General features: G+C 33.3%; 2 protein-coding genes and 2 non-coding genes across 6 annotated transcripts; all 4 read left to right on the top strand.

Annotated features, from left to right (window-relative positions):
• The first annotated feature begins 800 nt into the window (after nt 1-800).
• LOC113552247 (tRNA-dihydrouridine(16/17) synthase [NAD(P)(+)]-like) lies at nt 801-11,652 on the top strand. 3 transcript variants are annotated; one of them, XM_026955016.1, is made up of 10 exons: nt 801-997; nt 7,788-8,027; nt 8,575-8,734; nt 8,949-9,144; nt 9,860-10,108; nt 10,177-10,322; nt 10,392-10,513; nt 10,587-10,727; nt 10,821-10,947; nt 11,379-11,422. In XM_026955016.1, exons 2-10 carry the CDS (start codon nt 7,806-7,808, stop codon nt 11,420-11,422), a joined length of 1,407 nt encoding a protein of 468 aa, XP_026810817.1. In that variant the 5' UTR covers nt 801-997; nt 7,788-7,805. The 3 variants fall into 3 exon arrangements, with proteins under 3 accessions (XP_026810817.1, XP_026810819.1, XP_026810818.1); XM_026955018.1 differs by lacking the exon at nt 801-997 and having other exon boundaries at nt 7,806-8,027; nt 11,385-11,652; XM_026955017.1 differs by lacking the exon at nt 801-997 and having other exon boundaries at nt 7,806-8,027; nt 11,379-11,652.
• On the top strand, nt 1,877-5,429 carry LOC113552246 (probable palmitoyltransferase ZDHHC11). Its single transcript, XM_026955015.1, has one exon. It carries the CDS (start codon nt 2,923-2,925, stop codon nt 4,687-4,689), a length of 1,767 nt encoding a protein of 588 aa, XP_026810816.1. The 5' UTR covers nt 1,877-2,922; the 3' UTR covers nt 4,690-5,429.
• A 9,376-nt stretch (nt 11,653-21,028) lies between the features above and the next one.
• On the top strand, nt 21,029-21,150 carry LOC113555319. Its single transcript, XR_003405344.1, has one exon. It is a non-coding gene; the product is annotated as a 5S ribosomal RNA (ribosomal RNA).
• Nucleotides 21,151-22,042: 892 nt separating this feature from the next.
• Nucleotides 22,043-22,161, top strand: LOC113555361. Its single transcript, XR_003405384.1, has one exon. It is a non-coding gene; the product is annotated as a 5S ribosomal RNA (ribosomal RNA).
• Nucleotides 22,162-23,432: the final 1,271 nt, after the last annotated feature.

Below are 23,432 nucleotides of genomic sequence, written 5' to 3'. Positions count from 1 at the left end.
AAATATCTGGGTCTTAGATATGATTATTTGGGTCATTAGATTTTATTTTTCCGGGACTGTTAGATCATACTTATCCTCCCCTGCCTGTAACTACAGCTTCAGGTTTAGTTTTGTTAATTTATTTAATATTCATATATTTTTGTATAATATAATATACAATATAATAATATTTATAATTTATATTGTATAATTATACTATAGTACAAGGTACTATATTTGTACCCTTGCCATAGGCGCAATTTGACTTTTAAATTTGAGGGGCTTTATTTTCTATTGTGGCCCTTGCCCATTTATACCTATATGTGCAACTGACGACAATGATATTTTAGACCCCGCAATTTTACTCCGCCCTGAGCCCCGCGAATCGTTAGGACAACCCTGATTGAATCATACATTAGCCACAAGTCTCTTTTTGGGATGCGTAATCTTCGAATGCGTATTTATACTCGTTGCGTACTTATTTGAGTTATCACTCATGAATTCCCAGGGAGAATGCAATTATAAAAAAAAACATGCAACGAGTATACACACATGCGCAGATAGCACGTCTCAACGAGAAACCTCTCGCTTATAATATGTGTTTCAAATATCGAAGATATTACTATATTAAAATATATTTATTATACTCAAGGTGTATATATTTAATGTATACGTCCAATGCGTGAGATTATAACTTATTATCATTTCAACTAATAAATAACTAGCATTTTTCGAACCACTGATTTAAAACAAGTTTCTGTTATCAGTTTATCGCTGTAATCACTTATCAAATATGATTGTACGGACTGCTAACTCGAAACTTCATGTAACCGTGTACTTACTTCTTCATAGCTAAGATTTAATGAGTGAAAATTATTAATTTTTTTATGTAAAGCAATTGTACCAATATTATAGTTTTTAAAGTTACTAAGTTACTTAAAGACATTTACGTTTATAATATTTATTATTACTTTAAAATAATTGTTTTCAGAAAATTCATTATTGTTTGCTATATGAGGTATGTATGTTTAAATATTTAACCTTATGTAAAGTATATTTATCCATTAGTTATTAATCATATTATAATATGTAACTATAAAAATATTATGAACAGCGGTAAACATAAAAAATAATTTAAACATTTTTTGATGATTTTGAATACCTATTTGTTTTCTAAATCAATGGCAATGTAGTTTGTTTTTGTTACTTTATTAGCAAAGATAATTCTACTTCAGTGGAATTGGTTTTTAATAAGTGAAACTATGAAACTTTATTTTTACTTTGCTGTTTTTGTATATAAATGTATACAATTTTTATAATATGATGAATAGGTAATAAATTGTAGATAGGCTTACAATTCATAAATTGTAAATTCAATTATTATTCTATCTATAAAAATACAATACAAAATAATATATATTAAAACCATTAATTGATATGCTGCACTTCAGATTGATAGTTAATACTCTCCAATTATAAGTACCATTTATACAAATATTATGATATAACAATATTATGTATTAATGTATTATAATATATTATTTATCTATATAGTGTAGAATGTAGATGATAAATGGGTTGATGTATGATGATGATCAAATCAGGACTGATGTATTATAAAAAACAATTAAGAATTAGGATAATACTTATGAACATTAAAGTCTATAAACTATAATTTAAATGTATGTCTTCTTTGCAATACTTAGCAATGGGTTGCTTTGAATACTATATATCCACCCAGAGAAAAGTGTTTAAATCATAAATATTTCATTTATTAAGATCTTTTTCTCCAAGGGTTGGTCTAAGATAATAAATAATAAGTTAAAAACGAACATAATATTTAATAAATTAATTCTTATTAATTAACATTAATTTAATATTCTTTAGAATAAATATTTATTATAAAGTATAAACTAATACCTATATTCGTAATCAAGTACAGTGTACGACACTCCGACGTCCAAAACTTTTTTATGAACTCAATACCTTATTAAAACTGACCTAACCCATCGGATTCTATTGTATGTATGAGATTTATATGGGTTAATGGTTATATCGACGACTTGATTTGCAACAGCAAAAAAAAATACTGTAGGTATTTTTTTTCCGTCTGTCGAGTGCTGTCAGGAAGTCGACACTCGTTCCTGCACACTTAATACAAGTTATGTTCGACGTCGTACGTAATTTATTAAATCGTCCTCTGAAAGTAGTACACCGGCTGTGTGCCGCTGTATTGTATTATAGGTACTCTAATTACACAAATCGAACGCATTTGAAATTTTTTTCTCTTCTCTTTATTCCTTGTCAGACGAATATATGTACACCGTCTACCGATCGTTGTTGATTGATTATTCGCATGCAAAAATGGGTTTTCGGAGTAGGTTGTTGTGATATGTAAAGTAAGTCTGCGAGCGCGTCATAACTAGTCGACGTTCAAAACGATAACTTCGGTCCTCGTCGCACGCGGTCGGCGGCCGCTATAGTGGTGGTGGTTAACGTGCTGTGGATACGCGCGAGGGTGGCCGTAAACTAATCGATACGGCGTGACGCGGCACGCTCGAAGGGGAACTTTTAGACACGGGTGTGTGGGCGGGTGGCCCCCAGCGTGTTGTCGTCGCGCACATTCCACCGCCGTTTCGCGACCCTCGGACCGACGTCGCGCATCCCTCGCCAGTACCAATCGTCCCGCCGTCCAAGCGCCATCGACGTCTGCCATGCTTCATCCGTCCCGAGTCCTTTGTCGCCGCCGCCGTCGTCGTTTCCGCAACCGCGTCGTCGTGCACCGACTCGATTGGCGACGTTAGACCGTAAACGCACTCTCCGCCATATCGTAATATATCGTTTAGCCACCGCCGCCGTTGATTGTGACGTAGTGGTTACACACGGTGCTGTTGCTGGTATCGTCGCTGTAGTGGATCGGGACCGTGCGATGCGCAGTGGATCATGACACCGTGCCACAGTGAGACCAGAAGGAAACAGCGGCGCGTACACGGGCTGCAGATGCCGTGGCACCCGCAGCAAGTGGCCGGTTGGCTAGTACTGGCCACGTTCGGCGCCTGTTCGTTCGGAGTCCTCTTGCCCGGCCTCGGGCCCGATGTTTACCCCGTCGCGCTGTTCGTGCTGGGCAGCCTGTTCTTCTTGCACGTCGTGTCGCATGTAGCCGCGCTGCTCATCGACCCCGCGGACCCGCAGCTCCGCGCCCTCCGCGACGATGGAGTATCGTCGCGAAAGCCCGTACCCGAGTTAGACAAGACCAAACACGCGCACGTCATCGAGAACGGCAAGTGTCACCTGTGCAATATATACACGTCCGGTCACCGGACCAAGCACTGCGGATCGTGCAATAAATGCGTGGAGAAGTTCGACCACCACTGCAAGTGGCTGAATCACTGTATCGGCGCGAGGAACTACGTGGCGTTCATCGTGAGCGTCGTGTCGGCAGTGCTCGCGTGCCTGGTGATCGTGCTAGTATCGTCCGCCGAACTGGTCATCTACAACGCGGACCCGTTAAACGTCGAACACTACCTGCGACCGGTGTTCGGCAGCAATCAGACCATCCAGGTGAACCAGTTATTCAGCGTCAGTCGACTGCCGGTGGATCGGAACGTGTTCGTGGCCGTTGCGTCCGCCCAGTGCGTCTTGGCCCTGGTCGCCATGGTATTGCTGCTGCACCTGTGCGTCTTTCACGTGTACATATCCGCGCTGGGCATCACCACCTACGAGTACATCCGGAACTATAGGCGATATCCAGAGTTCGATTCCAGGAACGGCGCGGCCGCGTTGTCGTCGTCGTCGTCCATGTCCGACAACAACGTCGCCATGTCTTCGGGATCCTGCAAGAACGCTGCGGGCCGGAAGTCCGCTATGGCCAGAGTGTACAGCTCGGCGTGCTGTTACGGCGCAGTGACCGCGGGCCGACGAAAGCGGCCGTCGTGTGGCATCCACTCGAACCTGAACGGCGCGAGCCGTAACGACTCGGACGGCGCGGCCCACGACGACATGACCGTCGAGACGGTGGAGTCGTACGGTCGCAATAGCGGCGCCAGTAGACTGCTGCACCCGAAGGACATGGACCGGACTGCGAGACCGGAGGAACGCGAGCAACAGAACGCACAGCCGAAGTGCCGGTACTGTCTGGAGAAGAACAGGATCCGGGGCGATGGCGCGCGATTTTTTGTATTGGGCAAACGTCGCAAAGGGTTCTGTTGTTGCTTCCAGAAACCCGAGCCGGTGTTCGGTCGAACCGCCGTTGCCGCCGCAGCCGCTGCCCATCATGTCAAGGTCCCGCCATCGCCATTCGCGGTCCGTCGGAATCGCGTCATACCCACCGACGGTGGTCAACTGTCGTTAGTCGTCGACGAGTGGAAATCGTTCAACTCGGGCACGCTTCCGGCCCTGCCGCACGCGGCCGGCCACCGTCAGATGCAAAAGATTACACTCAAGGAGCTGGGCCAAGTGTTGGCGTTCGTCGAACAACAGCCGTCGAAAGCCAAGCGGCGCAAGATTAGTGGCGGAAACGGACAGATAAAACACTCAAAGTCGTCGTCCAACCTTTCGCCGATTCATGAATCGGGACTGTCCAACCCGTCAACGCCGCAACTGAAAAACCGTTACCCGCAGACTAGGCCGTGCAGTTGGTTGTCGTCAACATCGTCGCCGCCGCCGCCGACATCGTCTTCCTCCCTGCACAACACTTCTAAAAGCGCGTGATTTATGTTTGTGTGTGTTTATGTGTGGGGTTTTCCATATCCACCCTTTCCTCCCCTGAAACCCACGTGATGTGTGTGTGCACACAATTTGCATTTCATTTTTATCGTCTGCTCCTCGTTGACCGATAAAATATTTTATGAACGACGGCGTTTGGTAATCAAAATTATAAACAATAATATTATTTAGTTTTACTACCTTATAACCATGTCTGAGTCGAAACGACTCACGAACGAATCAACGACTATCGCCATTTCCATTCACTAATTTTCTTGGTCTAATGTCAGTCGGAAAGTTCTTCCGTATAGCTGTTTGGATGTATATGTATATATATATATTTATAGGTACCTATTTGATTTAACACGAATGAGTAACGATAACCTATACTGACTATTACTGCTGTGATAAGATAAAATGCCGTTAATCACTTAAGAACATTTAAAAAATATATATATACTTCTTTATTTTGCATTTTCTTAAGATCACACAATACTTCCTACATAGGTAATAATATTTTTTATAATATAACATATCAACTTGTGCTTTCATGTATACATTTACACGAGAAACGGGATGAAAAAAAAATAAGTATGATAAAATGCATTTTTATAACATCTTAATTTTTAAATTGATATAGACTTGTTTCATAAGAAAGAATGTTGTAACTCGTAAGTACGAATTGTACTTAATTAAACTTTATCGGTACTTATTATAATTTATTTTATAATAATAATTATAATATTTTAGACTAACCTAAATGAGCTAAATTTTAAAATTTTTAATTTGACTTAACCTCTCATTTTTAATTTATTTTTTTTCGAACGGCATTTTAGCTTTAAAACACAATATTTATGTCATCAATATTGTTACTTATATACGTAAATTTGCAAAATTCCAAGAAAGAATAAACAACAAATAATTATGTCAAAATAAATTTGGATTTTATTGTTTTTTATTTTATACACTTACATTATATATACAACTTAAGTAGGTACCTATTTATTATATTATATATAATACTCAAACTGTTATACTTCCCTAGTCCTTCTATGAGACTAATCGTGACTATCAATATGTTTTCATTGTGACATGTAATAAATTGACGTTTTCAAAAATCAACAAACAACTGCAACCCATTTAAATCAATAATGATGTTTAATTTTCGTAATGACCAAATAAAAAATGATTACCAAGCACGCTATATCATACTATTTGTTATCATGTGATATATAGGTACCAATTGTAAGTCGTCCTTTCTTGTTGTACTATTATATTAATATTTTAATATTTTTCCATTTTTATAAATTAATTTAAAATTTTAATATATTTAGAAGACTATTATTATTTATTTAAAAATAAGATTTTGTGAAAACCAAATGTTTGAATTGTCACAATTTAGTTTTAAATTGTACCTATTAGCAAATAATATGTTTGGGAAATTTGTATGGAAAATTGAGTATATTTTTTTAAGGTCAATGATTTACACTGTACAGTGGTTATATTATATTAAAAAATCATTAGTTGGTGTTTAATATGTCCAATTTAAAAGCATTGCTTGCTAAAGTTTTAATGTTATCTAATATAAATGTTAAAAAAAAAATAAAGTTAATAAGTCCACTGTATTTATTATATTTTATAATTTAAAATCTAAAGAGTTAAGAGAGTTATATAAAGTAAGATATGTCTGTTTTGTATTTAAAACAATACTGAATATTTTTTTTTTTTAATTTACTAATATCGAGTCTTGATAATTAAGGTATTGTAATTTATAGTCTTAGTAGTAATAACTAATAACTGAAGTATTATATCAATAACCTAATATGTTTTTCTATATACACGATAAGTTTAAGCCTTGTATAATAAGGAAGAAAAGGTTAAACAGCATTGGCGTGCGCAGAACATTTTTGCTGTGGGTGCACAGTATTAAAAAACAGATTTAACATTTTTTTAATTCATAAAAAATTATTCAACTCGGTACCTAAACATTAAACTAAGCTGAACTCACTGGGGGTGTAGTTACATACCCTGCACCCCGTGTGCACGCCTATGTTAAACAGTATATTGTGTGATTATGAATTTGTGATAATTATAGTCTAACCATACAAGTGTATTTATTTTATTCAATATTCAGTTATATTTTATTTCATTGTCTAAACTTAAAAAAAAATTTTTTGGTTCTCTCTCAATGCCATTTTTCAATACCTACTATTAAGAAAAATTAAAATCAATTCTATAATCAATAAATTTGGTTGGTTTTCTGTTTATTTGATAAAATTATGTTAGTGGACTTGGACATTTTTTTCCCATCAACTTATATAACATCTAACATCATACTTTTCTATTGTACTTTTATCATAAATTGGTATGTTTAACTATGATTTAAATTTTACGTAAACGTATTATTCGAAGTATTAATAAATAATTTTCTTGTGTTTTTTAGAATTTTTACCAGATAATTGTCTTTAAAACATACCTATTAGTTTCCTGTTTAAAAATTTTGAAAGTGAAATAATTTATAATATTTACTCATCATTTTGTTTTTGATAAATATATACTATGTAAATATAATATTGTGTTTATTTATTTTTGCATAATAAAAATGGTGTCCATATAAGTTATGGTTTATATTTATTTTGGATTATGTGGAGTACAGTATCTATTGAAATATCAATAAATACACCTACCTATTTTCTATTTCATTTATGAAGATTGAAGATACCTGCTATACTGTATGCATATGCTATACTAGGTTGCTAATTTTTCAGTTAAAAATGTAAATCAAGTGTTCTATAATTTGTTTATATATGCACACTAATAATAAGTACATTTGATTTTATGTACAATAAATATATTAAATATATTGACATATTGTATACTTACATTTTCTTGAATTAAATAAAAACAAATAATGTACAAATTGTTAAATTTCTTAAATAAAAACAAATTAATTTTATAAAATTCATTTAATGACCCTATGTAAATAAAGCAGAAATAGTAAAACAAACAACAGATTATCTTTTTATATCCTTTAAAATCGTAAAATTGTTTTTCGGTTATTTAATTATTAATAAAATAATTGTACAGTTAAATTTATTTTTTAGGTATAATTAATTAGAACTATGGAGTCAAAAGAAAATGTATGGGAAAGGCTTGGAAAACCAAAATATGTACTAGCCCCTATGGTTGAACAGAGTGAACTACCTTGGCGAATGCTATCACGTAAACATGGCGTTCAATTATGTTTTGCACCAATGTTACACAGTCAGAATTTTGTTCAAGATCGTAAATATCGCAAAGAATTTTTTACTACTTGCCCTGAAGACCGCCCTTTAGTTGTTCAGGTATAACTATAAAAAAATTATATTATATTCATTCAATAATATTTAAAGGAAGCTATGTCATCATGTCCTCTATCTTATAATAAATTCTACAACAAAAGAAATTTGTGTTTAGCAGAACCAGAACCAATTTTGTGTTGTTAACTTTGATACTAAATTGGAATGAAACATAAAAGCAAAACATTCAAAGTTTATACATTGGTTTTTGCCATAAAAAATTTTCAAACAAGCTAAGTATAGCTATGTAGAATATTACCACAAGAAATGGTCATAAAACTCACTTCAAAATTAACATAACATAAAACCAATGTACAAATATACATAATGTTCTCTTTTCTCTTTTCAACTTTTTGTTTTTTTGATAGGGCAAATAATAATAATAATAATAATAATACACTCTTATATTAAAACTTAACAAAATATTAGTTCTGCCAAACTCTATATAATATATTATATATTGTTATATTTGTAATTGTGTAATAATGTACAGACACCATATGTCTGCTAAATTAATTTTTTGTCAACATTCCCTATATTTTATTTTTAATAGTTTTGTGGTAATGATCCAAAAGTAATACTAGAAGCGGGAAAATTAGTTGAAGATAGTTGCGATGTAATAGATCTAAACTTGGGTTGTCCACAAGCCATTGCTAAACGTGGATTTTATGGTTCTTTTCTCCAAGATGAATGGAAACTTATATTTGAAATTGGTAAGTGTGTTTATTTATTTTTACTTAATAATAAATAATAATAATATGATATTGATATGGTCAATACCCAACCTAACTATAGTCTGTCCAGTAAGAGAACATGATGCCAATTATATGCGTCCCTACAAGACATCCTGCTACAGATTGCAGTATATTCTCTCGCTAAACTTAACACAAAATATGTTAATGGTATTTAAATATATTTGAATTTCAGTTAAAACATTAAAAGACAATCTTAAAGTACCAGTATCATGTAAAATTCGTATTTTTGAAGATTTAACAAAAACTATTTCATATGCTAAAATGTTAGAAGAAGCAGGTTGTCAAATGTTATCAGTTCATGGCCGGACTAGAGATCAAAAAGGAAGATTGACAGGAGTAGCTGATTGGAATCAAATAAAAGCTGTAAAGTAAGTAAAAAAAAATCCAAAATAATTTGTAACTATCTATTATAACTACTCCTCCTTTTAAAGATGTATTTTGCATGTATTTAAATTTTATTAGTTTATATTTTTGATAACATAAATTTATACTTATTTTATTTGAAACAAATTATGAGTAATGGCTTATGACTATTGTAAGAATAATTGTCATGTATAGTGTTTTGATTTTTATGTTTTTACATATTTTTACTCAGATTATTCTGATATAATTGAAAAAGATTTCTTAGTGCGTTTTTCTACATGTAAGTAAAAACCTTTGTACACTACTTGAGAGCATAAAAATGAATACTTTTATGTTAAAGAATATTTAGTTCAATATTCTGTTTTAGAAATGTAATGGGGTTTTTCACCACAGATATATTTGTTTTTAACATTATTAAAAATAAAATTTTAATTTTATAGATAATTTTACAATGTTTTTAATCCATAAATATAATCAACTTTTATAAATAATAATAGTAATAGATTAAATAAAATGTCATACTCTATTAATGATTAATAAAGTTAAGTTTTATTACTTAAGTATACTAATAATTAATATGATGTACATTATATCTATAAAACGATTTACAATTATATTATCATTATAGTATACAGTTGTTTTTTAAAATAAATTAGATTAGTTAAAATCATTAATATTTTTAACTATTATTTTAGTTCACATATTATGTTTATTTTTTAGGGAAAATGTAACAATTCCTGTCTTAGCCAATGGCAATATTCTTATATATCAAGATATTGAAAGGTGTTTAATGGAAACTTTATGTGAAGGAGTTATGTCTGCTGAAGGACATCTTCACAATCCATATATTTTTGATAATCAATCACCTCCTGTTTGGGAACCAGCACTTGAGTACTTAGATCTTAGCGAACAATATCCTTGTCCACTTTCAAATACAAGAGGTCACTTATTTAAAATCTGCTACCATATGTATGAATATAAATTATTATTTTTAAATTATTATGTGGTTATAATTATTTTATTTTTTGTAATTTTAGATTCAGTCTCCCTGAAAATGAATCAATTAGAGATATATTAGCAAAAGGTCAAAATCGTAATGATTTTAGAAACGCTATTATGCAATTAAAAGTAAAATATTTACCATATCACATGGGCCAATTACCGTGGAATAACAATCAAAATGGTAAACTAATTATGACACTTAAATATTATAAACAAATTACATCCTGACAGTTTTCTAATAAAATTTTAGATTATAACTTAACTTTACCTCCTTGGTTGTGTCAACCGATGATTCGTATACTACCAAAGAGTAATTTAGTTGAACTTGAAACTAATGAAGAAGTAAATAAATCAAAAATCGACGAAAAAGAGGTAATGAATTATATTGCTAAACAACATATATATTTTAATTTCCTTAAAAAAAAAAAATAATTGATTTAAATAGAATTTAAAAAGAAGTATTGATGACAAAGACCCATTGAAATTGTCAAAAAAAAAGTTAAAACAGTTGAGTAAATTAAAAAACAAAGAAATCAGGTGTCAAAGAATACTTGAAGAATTATGTTCTGAATGTCGAAATCCAAAGGTACCTAAAGTTATTTAAGTAAACTTTATAATTATAACTAACCAATTAAATAAATGTTTATTTACTATTATTAATTTTATATTCGCTATCAAGGGTTTAAAATGTGAGTATAAACTTTGTAAAAAGTGTTGTCGAAGTAAATGCTATTTGGAAATTGTTGATTGTCCTGGTCACCGGATATTAATTAAGACAAAGAAAAATTTACTGCATCGTAAAGAAGGTATTTATATTTAGTAATTAAAAATTGTACGATGTTACAAGAAACAATTATTATTAATACTCTTTTAAAATTATACCTGATATAAACCTTTACTTAGTGCTATTTCATTTTTACCAATTTCTAAAATACTTAAAAAAAAAAACATCCAACAGCATTAACTGTTTTTTTTAAATTTATGCACATGGAATTCTTTCATTATTTTTATAATTTTTTAGAAATTGTATTGACTAACATGTTTATATTATTAACAACATTGTTTATGTATTATTATATATTATTATTTACTCTATAGTCAATGTTAATAATCAAAATTATAAAAAACAAGAAATAACTTAAATCTTAGACAATATAAATTATTATGACTTGTTGTTGTATTATAAATAGTTTTAAGTATCAATATCTAATACTTTTAATTGTATTTATCATTTCAGAAACAGATCTCAACTGTAAACAAATATACACTGATGTTTCATGAAATTCAAGATTAAGAATATAATAAAATGATAAAGTGTTAACATTTTTTCACAAATGTTTTATTAATTCTAACTTGATAGTAAAGAATCATATATATTAATTGTTATTTTAATTTAATTTAATTATTAAAAAAATTCAATTTTGCTATCTTATTTTAGTTTGTTATCTGAGAAATCCAGTTTTGTTTAAAGGATTAGAATATTAAATACAGTACATATTTATACAGCCATACAGGAGTGATTTAAAAGTATTATATTTAATAGTGCAAATCAGCTCAACCCTCTTAAATGGAATTTGTGATAAAAGTAGTATACCAAATATATGCTCAACAGTTCACGTTTGTACTCCTAAAAAACCTACATAAGAACGCAGATAAAGTTCTTACCATTAAGTTTTGTAATGGGTTGATCCAATAATGATAAAAATTGTCAAAATTATGAAATTATTTTGAAGTTAAAAATATATGATTATGGTACATTCAATTTTTATAGCTAAGGTTTTGAAAATTTAATATAGGTAAGTAGTTCACAAGAACTGTAACTAAAAAGTCTTAAGAAACACAGTTATTTTTTTTATTTACAAAAGAAGTGCAAGAATTAAGACATTTTTAGTAATTGTAACATTTTATGATGGTTTATATTATATTCATGATGTATAACTAATACTTTGATAAAAGTGGTCAATTTTCGAATTCGTTATAAAATATTAAAAAATAAATGTGTAATATAGTATATTAATAGACTTGTTATGGAATATTATGATTTTAATTATCAATTATATGATATTTTTTTCCCTTGCTACCTATGTTTTGGACAAATTTTGATTGGTAACATATTTACCTTTTACCTAGAACTCACGCCTATATTTTAAATTACTGTATTGTATTGCAAGTGTCAATATCGTAAGTCGTAATTGATCAATTTGTAATATGACGTATCCACATTTCCACTCCTTCGTTTCATTCAAAATTTATCAATACTAATATTCCAATTTTAGCATCACAAGACACAAGAGGTATGTCAACATTTCAATAATACATACAGGTCTTAAACGAAATCGTGAATCCGCCTTCCACCGTTTGATGAATAATATTCACTGAATATATAATAATATTATGCAATTATGCTTAATGCTTACGCTACAGTGTTACTGCAATACTGCTGCATGTGCGTCACGTCAACGTGAGTTTCTGACATACCGTAGGTACCCGTTTTTCCAAGTTAACGCGTACGGACAATAATTTGGTTTAAAACCACATAACGACGTGCGTTATATTATATCAAAACGTAATGAATTAAATATACGTTTTGATATTATAATAACAGCCATTTTAAATGATTAATAACAAAAAATGTTCGATTATAAATTAGGATATAGGTATTTCAAATATTTAAATGCTTAAGTAGGTACATCGCAAGTTTTTATGTTTGTGAAATATAATTATTTTGTAATTAATATAGTTAATAGAAAAAAAAATTTTTATTTGAAAAAAAAAGTAATTACCTACGTTGCATAAAACATAATATCTATCCTTCCTCCGGTTACTATTTTTTTAAATTCAACACTTTTCTAATTTTAAAACAATACTTATTATATAATATAATAATAGGTATACAATATATATAATATACAAACCAATAATAAATATAACTATCTATGATGAAGCAATATTTTATTGTAAATATTTAGATTAGACGAACCTGTCAGTCAGCTATTAAATCTGAACTCTTAAAACTAAAATACTCTAGAGTTTTTAATCTATACATTTTAACAGTACAACAATTGAAATAAATAAATATTACTCACGAAATTATGTATAAGCACGCGTGTTTTACGGTCTTACAGATCGCAGACTGATCACTGGTCAGCTGATTCGCCTAATCCTATATTTAAAAAAATCACAAGATACTAAAAACTAGACATATTATAATAGTAATTTAACAAATATGTAAGTAACAGTACCATTTGTACCAATAATACAATACTATTATTAATTTAGTTTAATAAAGAAACCTAGAAATAAAAATACGATTTGCGCTGTCTGTTTGTTTGTATACAAACTTTAACACTATACATACTGCATATAAAATGTCGAAAAAACGGGTACCTAATTTGTATAATATTTGTGTCATGTGTGTGTTGCCGGCTCCAACGATAGTCGATGTGTTGATGATTAAGTAGTGAGCGGCAAGGGTCGCTAGCAAGAGTATGGCGAAGTGTGCCTACGAAAGTAGTGATTTTTATTCTTTTTCATTATAAACATTTTTAAATGTGAGTGATTTTGTTCATTTGTACATACTAGTACACTACGTGTGAATTTAATAATGAAATTGCCAAATTGTTCCATTAGTGATCCATTAATTATTGTTATTATTAATACATAGGTATATTATGTACATTTGTCAATTTTTTTAATTGGTAAAAATCACTTTTTCCAAGATTGCCAGGGGCGCTAACGAGTCTTTCTTCGCTACTGCCAATATGCTACATTAATCTAACAAATACCCTATTCTCTTAAAAAGATATAAAATTAATTTTTTTTTAAACCGTTAACAGATGGCCATGGTAACGAATGATCGATAAAATAATTGATATTGTATAGTAACTATATATAGCTAATAACGTCTGTATTTAAAGCTAAAATGGTCATACATTATGATGTGTATCGCATTACTCGGCTTGTCCGGCGCATTGTACAGACAATTTGACTACATTTATGCGTATAGAGCAACACATTAATAGTAAGTAAAATAATATTATGATGTCTAATCGAAGTATTTTAACACACTATCTGCAGCTGATCTAACTTGACACTCGGAGTAAGTAATAAGTATACCGTTAGTCGAGAAGGCGAGAACATAATAATATATAGCTGAATGGATATTTTTAGTTGAAAGTCTTTTGAAAAATAATGTTAGATCTTTGGTAATAATAATGTTCATTTTTGTTTGAAGATTATAATCGTTTAAACGTTTTATGAGTATTGAACAAATAAATGATACACACAATTAAAAATTAATTAGTGTTGATTGAGTGACGAGTGTACCAATACACTCAAAAGCTCAAAATCATAATATATCGTTTTGGTGCTTAAAATGCATAACCACCCGACGATTCCCCGTTCGTCTTCGTACGTAAACTGCATTGCCATCTGCAGTGATCACATATAAATATATAATATACCAGTCGTTCGTGCGTCTACCTCGTGTGTTATCGATGGCGCGTGTGTATTAACGTGCAATTTAAAGTTCGCACCATGTAAGGTGCAGTAGGTGATGTACGCGGTCGTTCTCGATATACGTGTCCTCCACACTCCTCCAGTGGTATTTTCACGGGAAAGACGAGTTAAACGTTAAAGGATTCATATCCGCCCCCATTTGAACTCATTTTTAGGTTACAACCCTCTCTCCCCACCCCATCACCATAGCCTATAGGTCTGTGAGAAATAAAAAATTATTTTACGTTAAAGGGTAATAACTCCACCCTGTAAAAGCGCGGTTAACGACAAAGTTCCAACCACAGATTTTTCATAGGCAAGCGGCAATCACAATTAAATTACCGGCCGGTGAGGCAAGCGCCTGATTGATATGTTTAATATCATATATAACATGTTCAGAATGCAATCCGACGCAAATTAATGCGCTCCGCGTCACCACAGTATTTTCGTATATTATAATAAATATATAATATGTACCGACGTGTCGTCACCGACAGCCACAGTCAGGATATATGTATAGCATATGTACGGGTCTCGTTCAGTATACCGTCGAGCCACCGCAACCATAGACATTATTATCACTGCATTCAAAGGCATAGTGTTGGGCCATTGGTCGTGATTCCCGTAATCCCATGTCACGCGATATTTGTTTTTTATTTTTATTTTTTTTTTCTTACTTTTACAAATATCTTGCCGAGGCGTCTCCGACAACGACGTTGTATTTTTCGACGATAACAAAATACCATTAGCCATTCGGATCTGCTGTTGTATCGGTCGCCGCGTTATTTTTACGCGTCCACGATTTACCCATACCTCAGCCATAGCCTCCGCCCGTGAAGCGACGCATAAACGTACACCGGGCCGTTTTTACTTTGACGCGCGTCCGAGTGCGACACGTACTCAACGCTTTAGTACGTTTTTAATGTTTTTATCATTATTGTCCGGCTGTTCCATCGCCGCTCGCCAACTTTTCTACCGTTCGTCGTTACTTTTTTACCGCGTAATGCAGTACAACAGTACAGTCGCGCTCTAACTATACATGCGTATACGCCGTTGGGTGTGACGTTTCGTGTCCACCGAGCAGTCGGTCGCACTGTTACGTAACGATCAGTTTTCGAGCTATCGTAAATTAGTAACGATTGCCATAACTACTATTGGTGCCGCTAGCCGGCGTGTCGCCGTCGCCGTCGTGCCGCGCGATTTCAAAGAGCGGACGCCGTTCGACTGGCCGCCTTGCAGAGAGGGTCTAACGCGTCTACAGCCGAGCGTGCGACACCCGCGGACTAGCCAACCCGCGGGGTGCCGGAGAACGTGCGTTGGTGACACATCGCCAGACCCCGTGCCTCCTACAGGCTCCTGCTCGTAACCCCGATCCTGCATCGCCGCCGTCCCATCCGACGGCTTTAGCTAAGAACCGCAAATACATAGTACATCGCCGGTTCGTCAACTACTGTATCGGCGACATTGTATCTGTGTATAATTGCACACTGTTTGCGTTATCGCAAAATACCATTTGCACTTCGGATGCCGGATGCTGTATCGGTCGCCGTTTGTATACTGATGCTAACTGATTATTAACTGCAGTTGTGTGCGCACGTATCCGATTGCTCGTGTAGCATTATCTTTACATGTATACGCGATGACGAGTCTGTCACAAAAACCGTCGGAGAATCACCTGATTACGCCGTTACCGATCCTACGATTGTCGGCGGTTATCGGCAACGACTTGCGTATATGTTATGACAGGAGCGGAATGGGTTACCCAAATATATATATATATATATAATAGCACGTAATTATAACACGGGTGCATATCACACCACAAATAGGTATATTAGACCAATAGAAAATAATAAATAATTAAATTTAAACCGATTATAGGCCGCCCCGGGAATAATAATAAGCTGATAATACTCCGAACACCTTTCTATGGGTGTCCAGCTTGCGATGACAATAGTCATAACGAAATAAATCTATTACAAAACGATATATATATAAATAACAAAGAAAAGACGACCTGGTTGGCAGCACCTTCCTGGTATACGGCAAGTAGGCGACACGTATAAGTCCTTCACAATTGGGACTCGCTAACGGGAAGGCACAGCACAAATAACATTTAAATAATTTCATGACCGTCATTGTAGTCAGCTTGAGACGTGAATAAGCCACGGGACCAACGTACACAAAAATAAATCCGTTCGGTACAAAAAAAAATAACCACAAGGTTTTTGGGCGGCGGCACAAAACGGTGCGCAATAACGGTGGGCGGACAGATAGGTGTGTCGGCGGGCCCAACCGTTCGCGAAAGACAAAGCTCAAAGGCTATAGATCGCCGGGCTGGCCGACGGTACGGTCACTGGCAGACGAGCTGTCGCCGGACAATGGTGGGGGGAGGGCTTGCTGGACATTTATCTCCGCCATCACACACTGTGGTGTCCGGTGCAAGTGGATATTACTATATGTATTGCCGCAAAATCGTTCCGCGCTCGAACATTACCAATTGTCGAACACACGGGGACAAGTCGTTTTTGTGCCGCCGCACGGTCGGTTTTTTGCGTTCCGTCGCCTCTTGCAAACCGCGCGTATATCGGCTCGTCTAGACTTTACCTTTGTGTACATGGCGCACGCAATTTTGCCTACAGTCTTAAAATTCATTGCACCGTCATCCAGAGCCGTTGTGACGTTTTTTTGTATTACCGATTATTATCCTATCTTGTTTTTAGTTCATTATTTTTAATATTCGAATTAAAATGTACTTCTGGTATAAAAACATTAAAAACTAAAAGCATATATTGTTGGCTGTTAATATTGATAATTATAATATGTAGAACGTTGAAATCTTTTCATAATAATAACATTATTTATTGCGGTCGTACAGTTTATTGTTACAGTGTTACTATTACAAAACAATACCTACGTCGAATAACTTATTATTCTGTTCTGAATGTATATTGTTGTAAGTTATAACGTAAATTTATCGTAAAATACGAGTGTATTAACGCATATCATAAACTATATACATAATCATTAATAAAACAAAATAATATTACGCCCGACGTCGAAAACCGATTGCCGTCTGCTGCGGCCTGCCCAGCGACAAATCACTTGATTCACTTGCAAACGGCGAGCCCCAAAAAGTATGCCGTGATTTCTTCGATTCGATGTCAAAACAATATGGATCGGTTCCCAATTATGCACTTATGTCTGGTGCAGGTGATGCGTTGAAGATCCGATCATCGTCATCGGTTTTGCAGACGCCTCGATTAAAGCTTACGGAACATGTATTTATATAAGATCAGTTTCAAGTACGGGCGAATGCGACGTTCAATTATTATGCGCTAAATCCAGAGTAACACCTTTAAAGGTAATATAATATCATTGCCTCGGCTAAAATTATGTGCTGTTTCATTATTAGCTCGTTTGGCAAACAAATTTATTCCGAAACTTAATATTGAAATCGAGAGATAATATTATTGAACGGACTCTTCAATTGCTCTTTCTTGGATATCATCACCATCGACTAAGTGGAGTACCTTTGTAGCTCATCGTGTCGGAGAAATCCAAGACCTCACAAATATATCAGAATGTAACAACTATATCTAATCCAGCTGATATAATATCGCGAGGATGCACCCCGCAACAATTATGTGATGACATTTTATGGTGGAGTGGTCTTGACTGGCTGAAATCGCAAGCAATTGAGTGGCCGACATTTGACCGCGCGCATTTTGCTGCAACAGCTATACCTGAACAAAGGCGAACAATTACGGCATTATCGTCAGTAACACATCACGACAATTTTATAATTAATCGATTTTCTTCGCTATCGAAATTAATCCAAGTCGTTGCACTCATTTGTCGATTTATTCATAATGTGAAATTACACATACTTGATAAAAATACGGCTATCAAAAAAAAATTAACTGGCGTAATAACAGCAGAGGAATATGCGAAGGCTCGCAATGTCTTAATTAAAATAGTGTAATTACAATGCTGGTCACACGAAATACGATGCTTACAAAATAAAACATCGATACCGCGTAAAAGTAATTTGTGTCAATTACGTCCTTATATAGATGAAACAGGTATTCTACGGGCTGGCGGTCGATTAAGAAATGCTATCGCATTAAATATTTTTCAACGAAATCCGATATTATTACCGCATCGTAGTACATTTACCAAATTAATATTTGAAAACGAACACCTTAAAATTATGCATGGCGGACCTCAAGCTCTTTTAGCCGCTGTTCGTTTAACATATTGGCCTATAAGCGGCAGACATATCGCTCGGAGCATTGTACACAAATGCATACCATGTTTTAAATTAAGACCTGTCGTATTTCAACCTATAATGGATGATTTGCCAAAATATCGCGTAACTCCAAGTCGCCCCTTTTCAAAATGTGGTATAGACTATGCAGGTCCCATAATGATTAAAACTAGTTTACGGCGTGATTCTCCGCTTGTTAAAGGCTACATACGTGTTTTTGTTTGGTTTGCAACAAAGGCTATTCACATTGAATTAGTTGGCGATCTTACAACAGAGTCATTTTTAAACCGCATTGCGTAGATTTGTAAGTCGAAAAGGAATTGTCTTCGATAGCTATTCCGATAATGCTATGAATTTTGTTGCCGCTAATCGTCGTTTACGTGAAATTTACGACTTATTTTATTCGGAGAAAAATCGAGCAATATAGTACCACAGCCGATATCGGAATAAAATGGCATTATATACCACCACGTTCCCCTAGTTTTGGCGGCTTATGGGAGGCTGCTATTAAATCAATCAAACATCATGTGTACCGAACGTTGGGCAATGCGTCCTTAACTTATGAAGAATTAGACACAAACTTAATACGAATTGAAGCGTGTTTTAATTCTAGACCAATAACACCGCTTTTAACAGATCCGTCAGATTTATCATGTCTTACACCGGGACATTTTTTAACCGATGAATCGCTTATCGCTATTCCTGAGCCTGCCTTAAATAATAGTACAACTGCGAACCGCTTAAGTAGACAGCAACAAATGTCACGTTTGACACAACAAATATGGTCACATTGGTCAAAACAATATTTGAATCAACTTCAGGAGGCGAAGAAATGGAAGCAGAACAAAGGAAGGTCAATCAAAGCGGGTACCGTAGTGATGATACGCGAAGATAACTTACCCCCCCTTCAATGGCGGATGGCTAGAGTTAAAGAAGTACATCAAGGAGGTGATGGCGAAATCAGAGTAGCAACAGTAACAGGTCAAGGTTGGGAATGTAAAAGAAGCATCCGCAAATTATGTCCATTACCCTTTGACGATATTTAATAAAATATATTATAAAATTAAACTATTTGTAAAATATTCTATCTATATGTTTAACACTAAATTATTTAAACTGTATTATTATTTTATATTTTTATTGTTTAATTTTTGGCATTTAAAAACATTATATATTTGTTTATATTGTATTGTATTCATATTTTTCTATAATAATATCATTTATACGTATTGTATTATTACTTATTTTGAAACGTAACGTTCCAAGGCGGCTGGTATGTTAAAGCCTTAATCGCAACATATTATCTGTTCATTTGTGTCGTATCATTTGTATCATATTTTTATATTTATTGTTGTACGTGCCGCGATGAGTCTATCGGTGCCTTTTGTAATTTGTGTTTTCTAATCAGTTGCGAATATAACTTTATAGTTTAAACAGCGTCAATGCGAGCGACTCAAAACATTTCTTTGAAATAAAATTTCTTTATTGCATAAAGTGTGTACATTAATTTAACATAAATTTAAATACAGTCCACATCAATTCTAAACAGGTGACTTCACTCGTCTACCGAAGAAACCATGGAGTTCAATACCGAACATTCACATAACGTTTGGTGAAACCGAAGCAACCGAAATTGAGTACATTCCTATGAAAGTTTTAGTAGCCGAGGTTGAAAATGGAATAAAACCGGCCTATGATGTGCACGTTTATTCAGATCCAATAACCAACACCAGTCATGGAACCACCACTGAACGTAGACGCCGTTCGTGTAAAACATACTTACATACTTAGTTACAAGATTTAGCAATACAAATTGTACCGCAACATAATAAAACAATTTTTTCCTCGTTAATCGAAAATATTTCGTGGAGGGAGAAGTTAACCAAACACATTGCAATTTTTAAAAATTCGCCAGTATATAATTAACTAAGTAGGTAAGTATGTTTTACTGTAAAATCAAAAATCAATTTATACATTTATGTTTAGTGTTGTGTTTGCTTTTTGGTATTTTTTAAAAATATTTAAAATTAACTAAACTCAGTTTTCGTCTAATATCACCACTAAAAAAATTAAACATTCGATTACAATATTTAATTACTATTAATTTTTACTTGAACAACGCCAACGACCATACCACGTTGAATACACCAGTTCTCGTCCGATCACTGAAGTTAAGCAACGTCGGGCGTAGTAGTTAGTACTTGGATGGGTGACCGCTTGGGAACACTGCGTGCCGTTGGCTTTTTTTATTTCTTTGTTTTTTTTTAAATTTTTTAATTACACAATAAAAAATTATTTTTACCTAACCTAAACCATTAAGCCATAAAGTACTTTTCTAGGTTCAAATATATAATATATATATAACTTATAACTGCGTACAAGTTCAAATAATTACACTGTATTATATTTTAAACTATATAGGCTATGTTACGCACAACAAAACATTCGACGTACGAATTGTTTTGTACGTTTCCACCACGAACGGCGTCTACGTTCAGTGGTGGTTCCATGACTGGTGTTGGTTATTGGATCTGAATAAACGTGCACATCATAGGCCGGTTTTATTCCATTTTCAACCTCGGCTACTAAAACTTTCATAGGAATGTACTCAATTTCGGTTGCTTCGGTTTCACCAAACGTTATGTGAATGTTCGGTATTGAACTCCATGGTTTCTTCGGTAGACGAGTGAAGTCACCTGTTTAGAATTGATGTGGACTGTATCTAAATTTATGTTAAATTAATGTACACACTTTATGCAATAAAGAAATTTTATTTCAAAGAAATGTTTTGAGTCGCTCGCATTGACGCAAGATTTAGCAATACAAATTGTACCGCAACATAATAAAACAATTTTTTCCTCGTTGATCGAAAATATTTCGTGGAGGGAGGGGTCAACCAAACACACTGCAATTTTTAAAAATTCGCCAGTATATAATTAACTAAGTATATAAGTATGTTTTACTGTAAAATCAAAATTCAATTTATACATTTATGTTTAGTGTTGTGTTTGCTTTTTGGTATTTTTTAAAAATATTTAAAATTAACTGAATTCAGTTTTCGTCTTATATCATCACTAAAAAAATTAAACATTCGATTACATTATTTAATTACTATTAATTTTTACTGGAATATCGCCAACGACCATACCACGTTGAATACACCAGTTCTCGTCCGATCACTGAAGTTAAGCAACGTCGGGCGTAGTTAGTACTTGGATGGGTGACCGCTTGGGAACACTGCGTGCCGTTGGCTTTTTTTATTCTTTGATTGTTTTTTAAACTTTTTAATTACCAAAAAATTTAAACATTTGATTACTGTATATGTGCTTGGTTTGGGCAATTTAGCATAATACGTTTGGGAGAGTGATTTTAAAACATTGTAATGTGTTTGGGCGACCTTTTTTCAATTGACGGTAGTTTTAACACACTGATCAGCTGAATAAATTATGATCAGTAATTGATTCATGGTTATGTAATATATATATTATTATTATTTGAAAAAGATGGTATTTTATCGATGGTAGAATTCTCTAAAACACTTAGTACATTTACTGTTGGACGTTGGTACACCGAGAACGAAAAGACCGGTTTTTTAAAGTGGTTAGATTCACAAAAACTATTTTTTTCAATTGAAATGCATCGTTTTTGTAAAATTTAAATAAAATGATATTATATTATATCATATTGTATATTATGAAAAAAATTCTGAACGAAGGACTGTTGCGAAAAAATATTTTTTATTTTTAAATAAATTCAAAAATCACTTTTACCCACCTATATTATATTATGTTTGATTAAAATCAATGATTGAACCTTATTTTCATATCGTTCGATTATTAATACAAAAATACCTCTTACGATTTATTTCATGTGGAAATTAAACTATATATTTTATTGATTTAATTTACGTATAATAACAACAAGTGCGGATTTTCAAATATTTTCAGTAAATATTTCAATTAATATCTATGATTTTTTAAATATGATTTAAAAACTATATTAAATTTACGTATATATGCAAATATATTCTTGACTCATTACTCATACGCGTAGTCTGTAGACACTATTTATGTGAATATATATGAATATGTGATACACTACAGTACTACGTCCCGGCATAGATGCATTTACTTACAAAACCTACATACGACTTATAACAATTGTGACACTATCGAAATTTACATCTCGGCAAAAAATTATTCCCAAGTTCAATACTTGTTATAAAATTTGTTCGGATTAGAATTATATAACTGAAGGCAATTTTAGAAAATATGGATCAGTACAAGCATGTATACAGGTGGGCTTGAGGATTCAATTGATTCAAATATTCAATAAACTTTCTGCGAAATACTTTTAAAAAATATTTATTTTTCGACATAAAGCTATGTAAAATACAATTTCGTATTCATTTTATTAATATTATATTGTGTAAGATCTGATTAATGACATTCGTGTTCCACATAACGCATATATAACACATTTACAATCCTCATACCTAGTTTATAAATTGTATATGTCTATCCT

This window comes from Rhopalosiphum maidis, chromosome 2 (assembly GCF_003676215.2).
Source record: "Rhopalosiphum maidis isolate BTI-1 chromosome 2, ASM367621v3, whole genome shotgun sequence".
Lineage (NCBI taxonomy): Eukaryota > Metazoa > Arthropoda > Insecta > Hemiptera > Aphididae > Rhopalosiphum > Rhopalosiphum maidis.
Note: the sequence above shows the minus strand (reverse complement) of the source record. Positions and strands in the feature narration are given on the sequence as shown.

What these genes read in the sequence shown, in the direction of transcription:
- LOC113552246 (XM_026955015.1), top strand. Translation starts at nt 2,923, where the DNA reads ATGACACCGTGCCACAGTGAGACCAGAAGGAAACAGCGGCGCGTACAC.
- LOC113552247 (XM_026955017.1), top strand. Translation starts at nt 7,806, where the DNA reads ATGGAGTCAAAAGAAAATGTATGGGAAAGGCTTGGAAAACCAAAATAT. An exon ending in GAAACTTATATTTGAAATTG is followed by an intron (nt 8,735 to 8,948) that starts GTAAGTGTGTTT and finishes TTTGAATTTCAG; the next exon opens with TTAAAACATTAAAAGACAAT. An exon ending in GTGGAATAACAATCAAAATG is followed by an intron (nt 10,323 to 10,391) that starts GTAAACTAATTA and finishes ATAAAATTTTAG; the next exon opens with ATTATAACTTAACTTTACCT.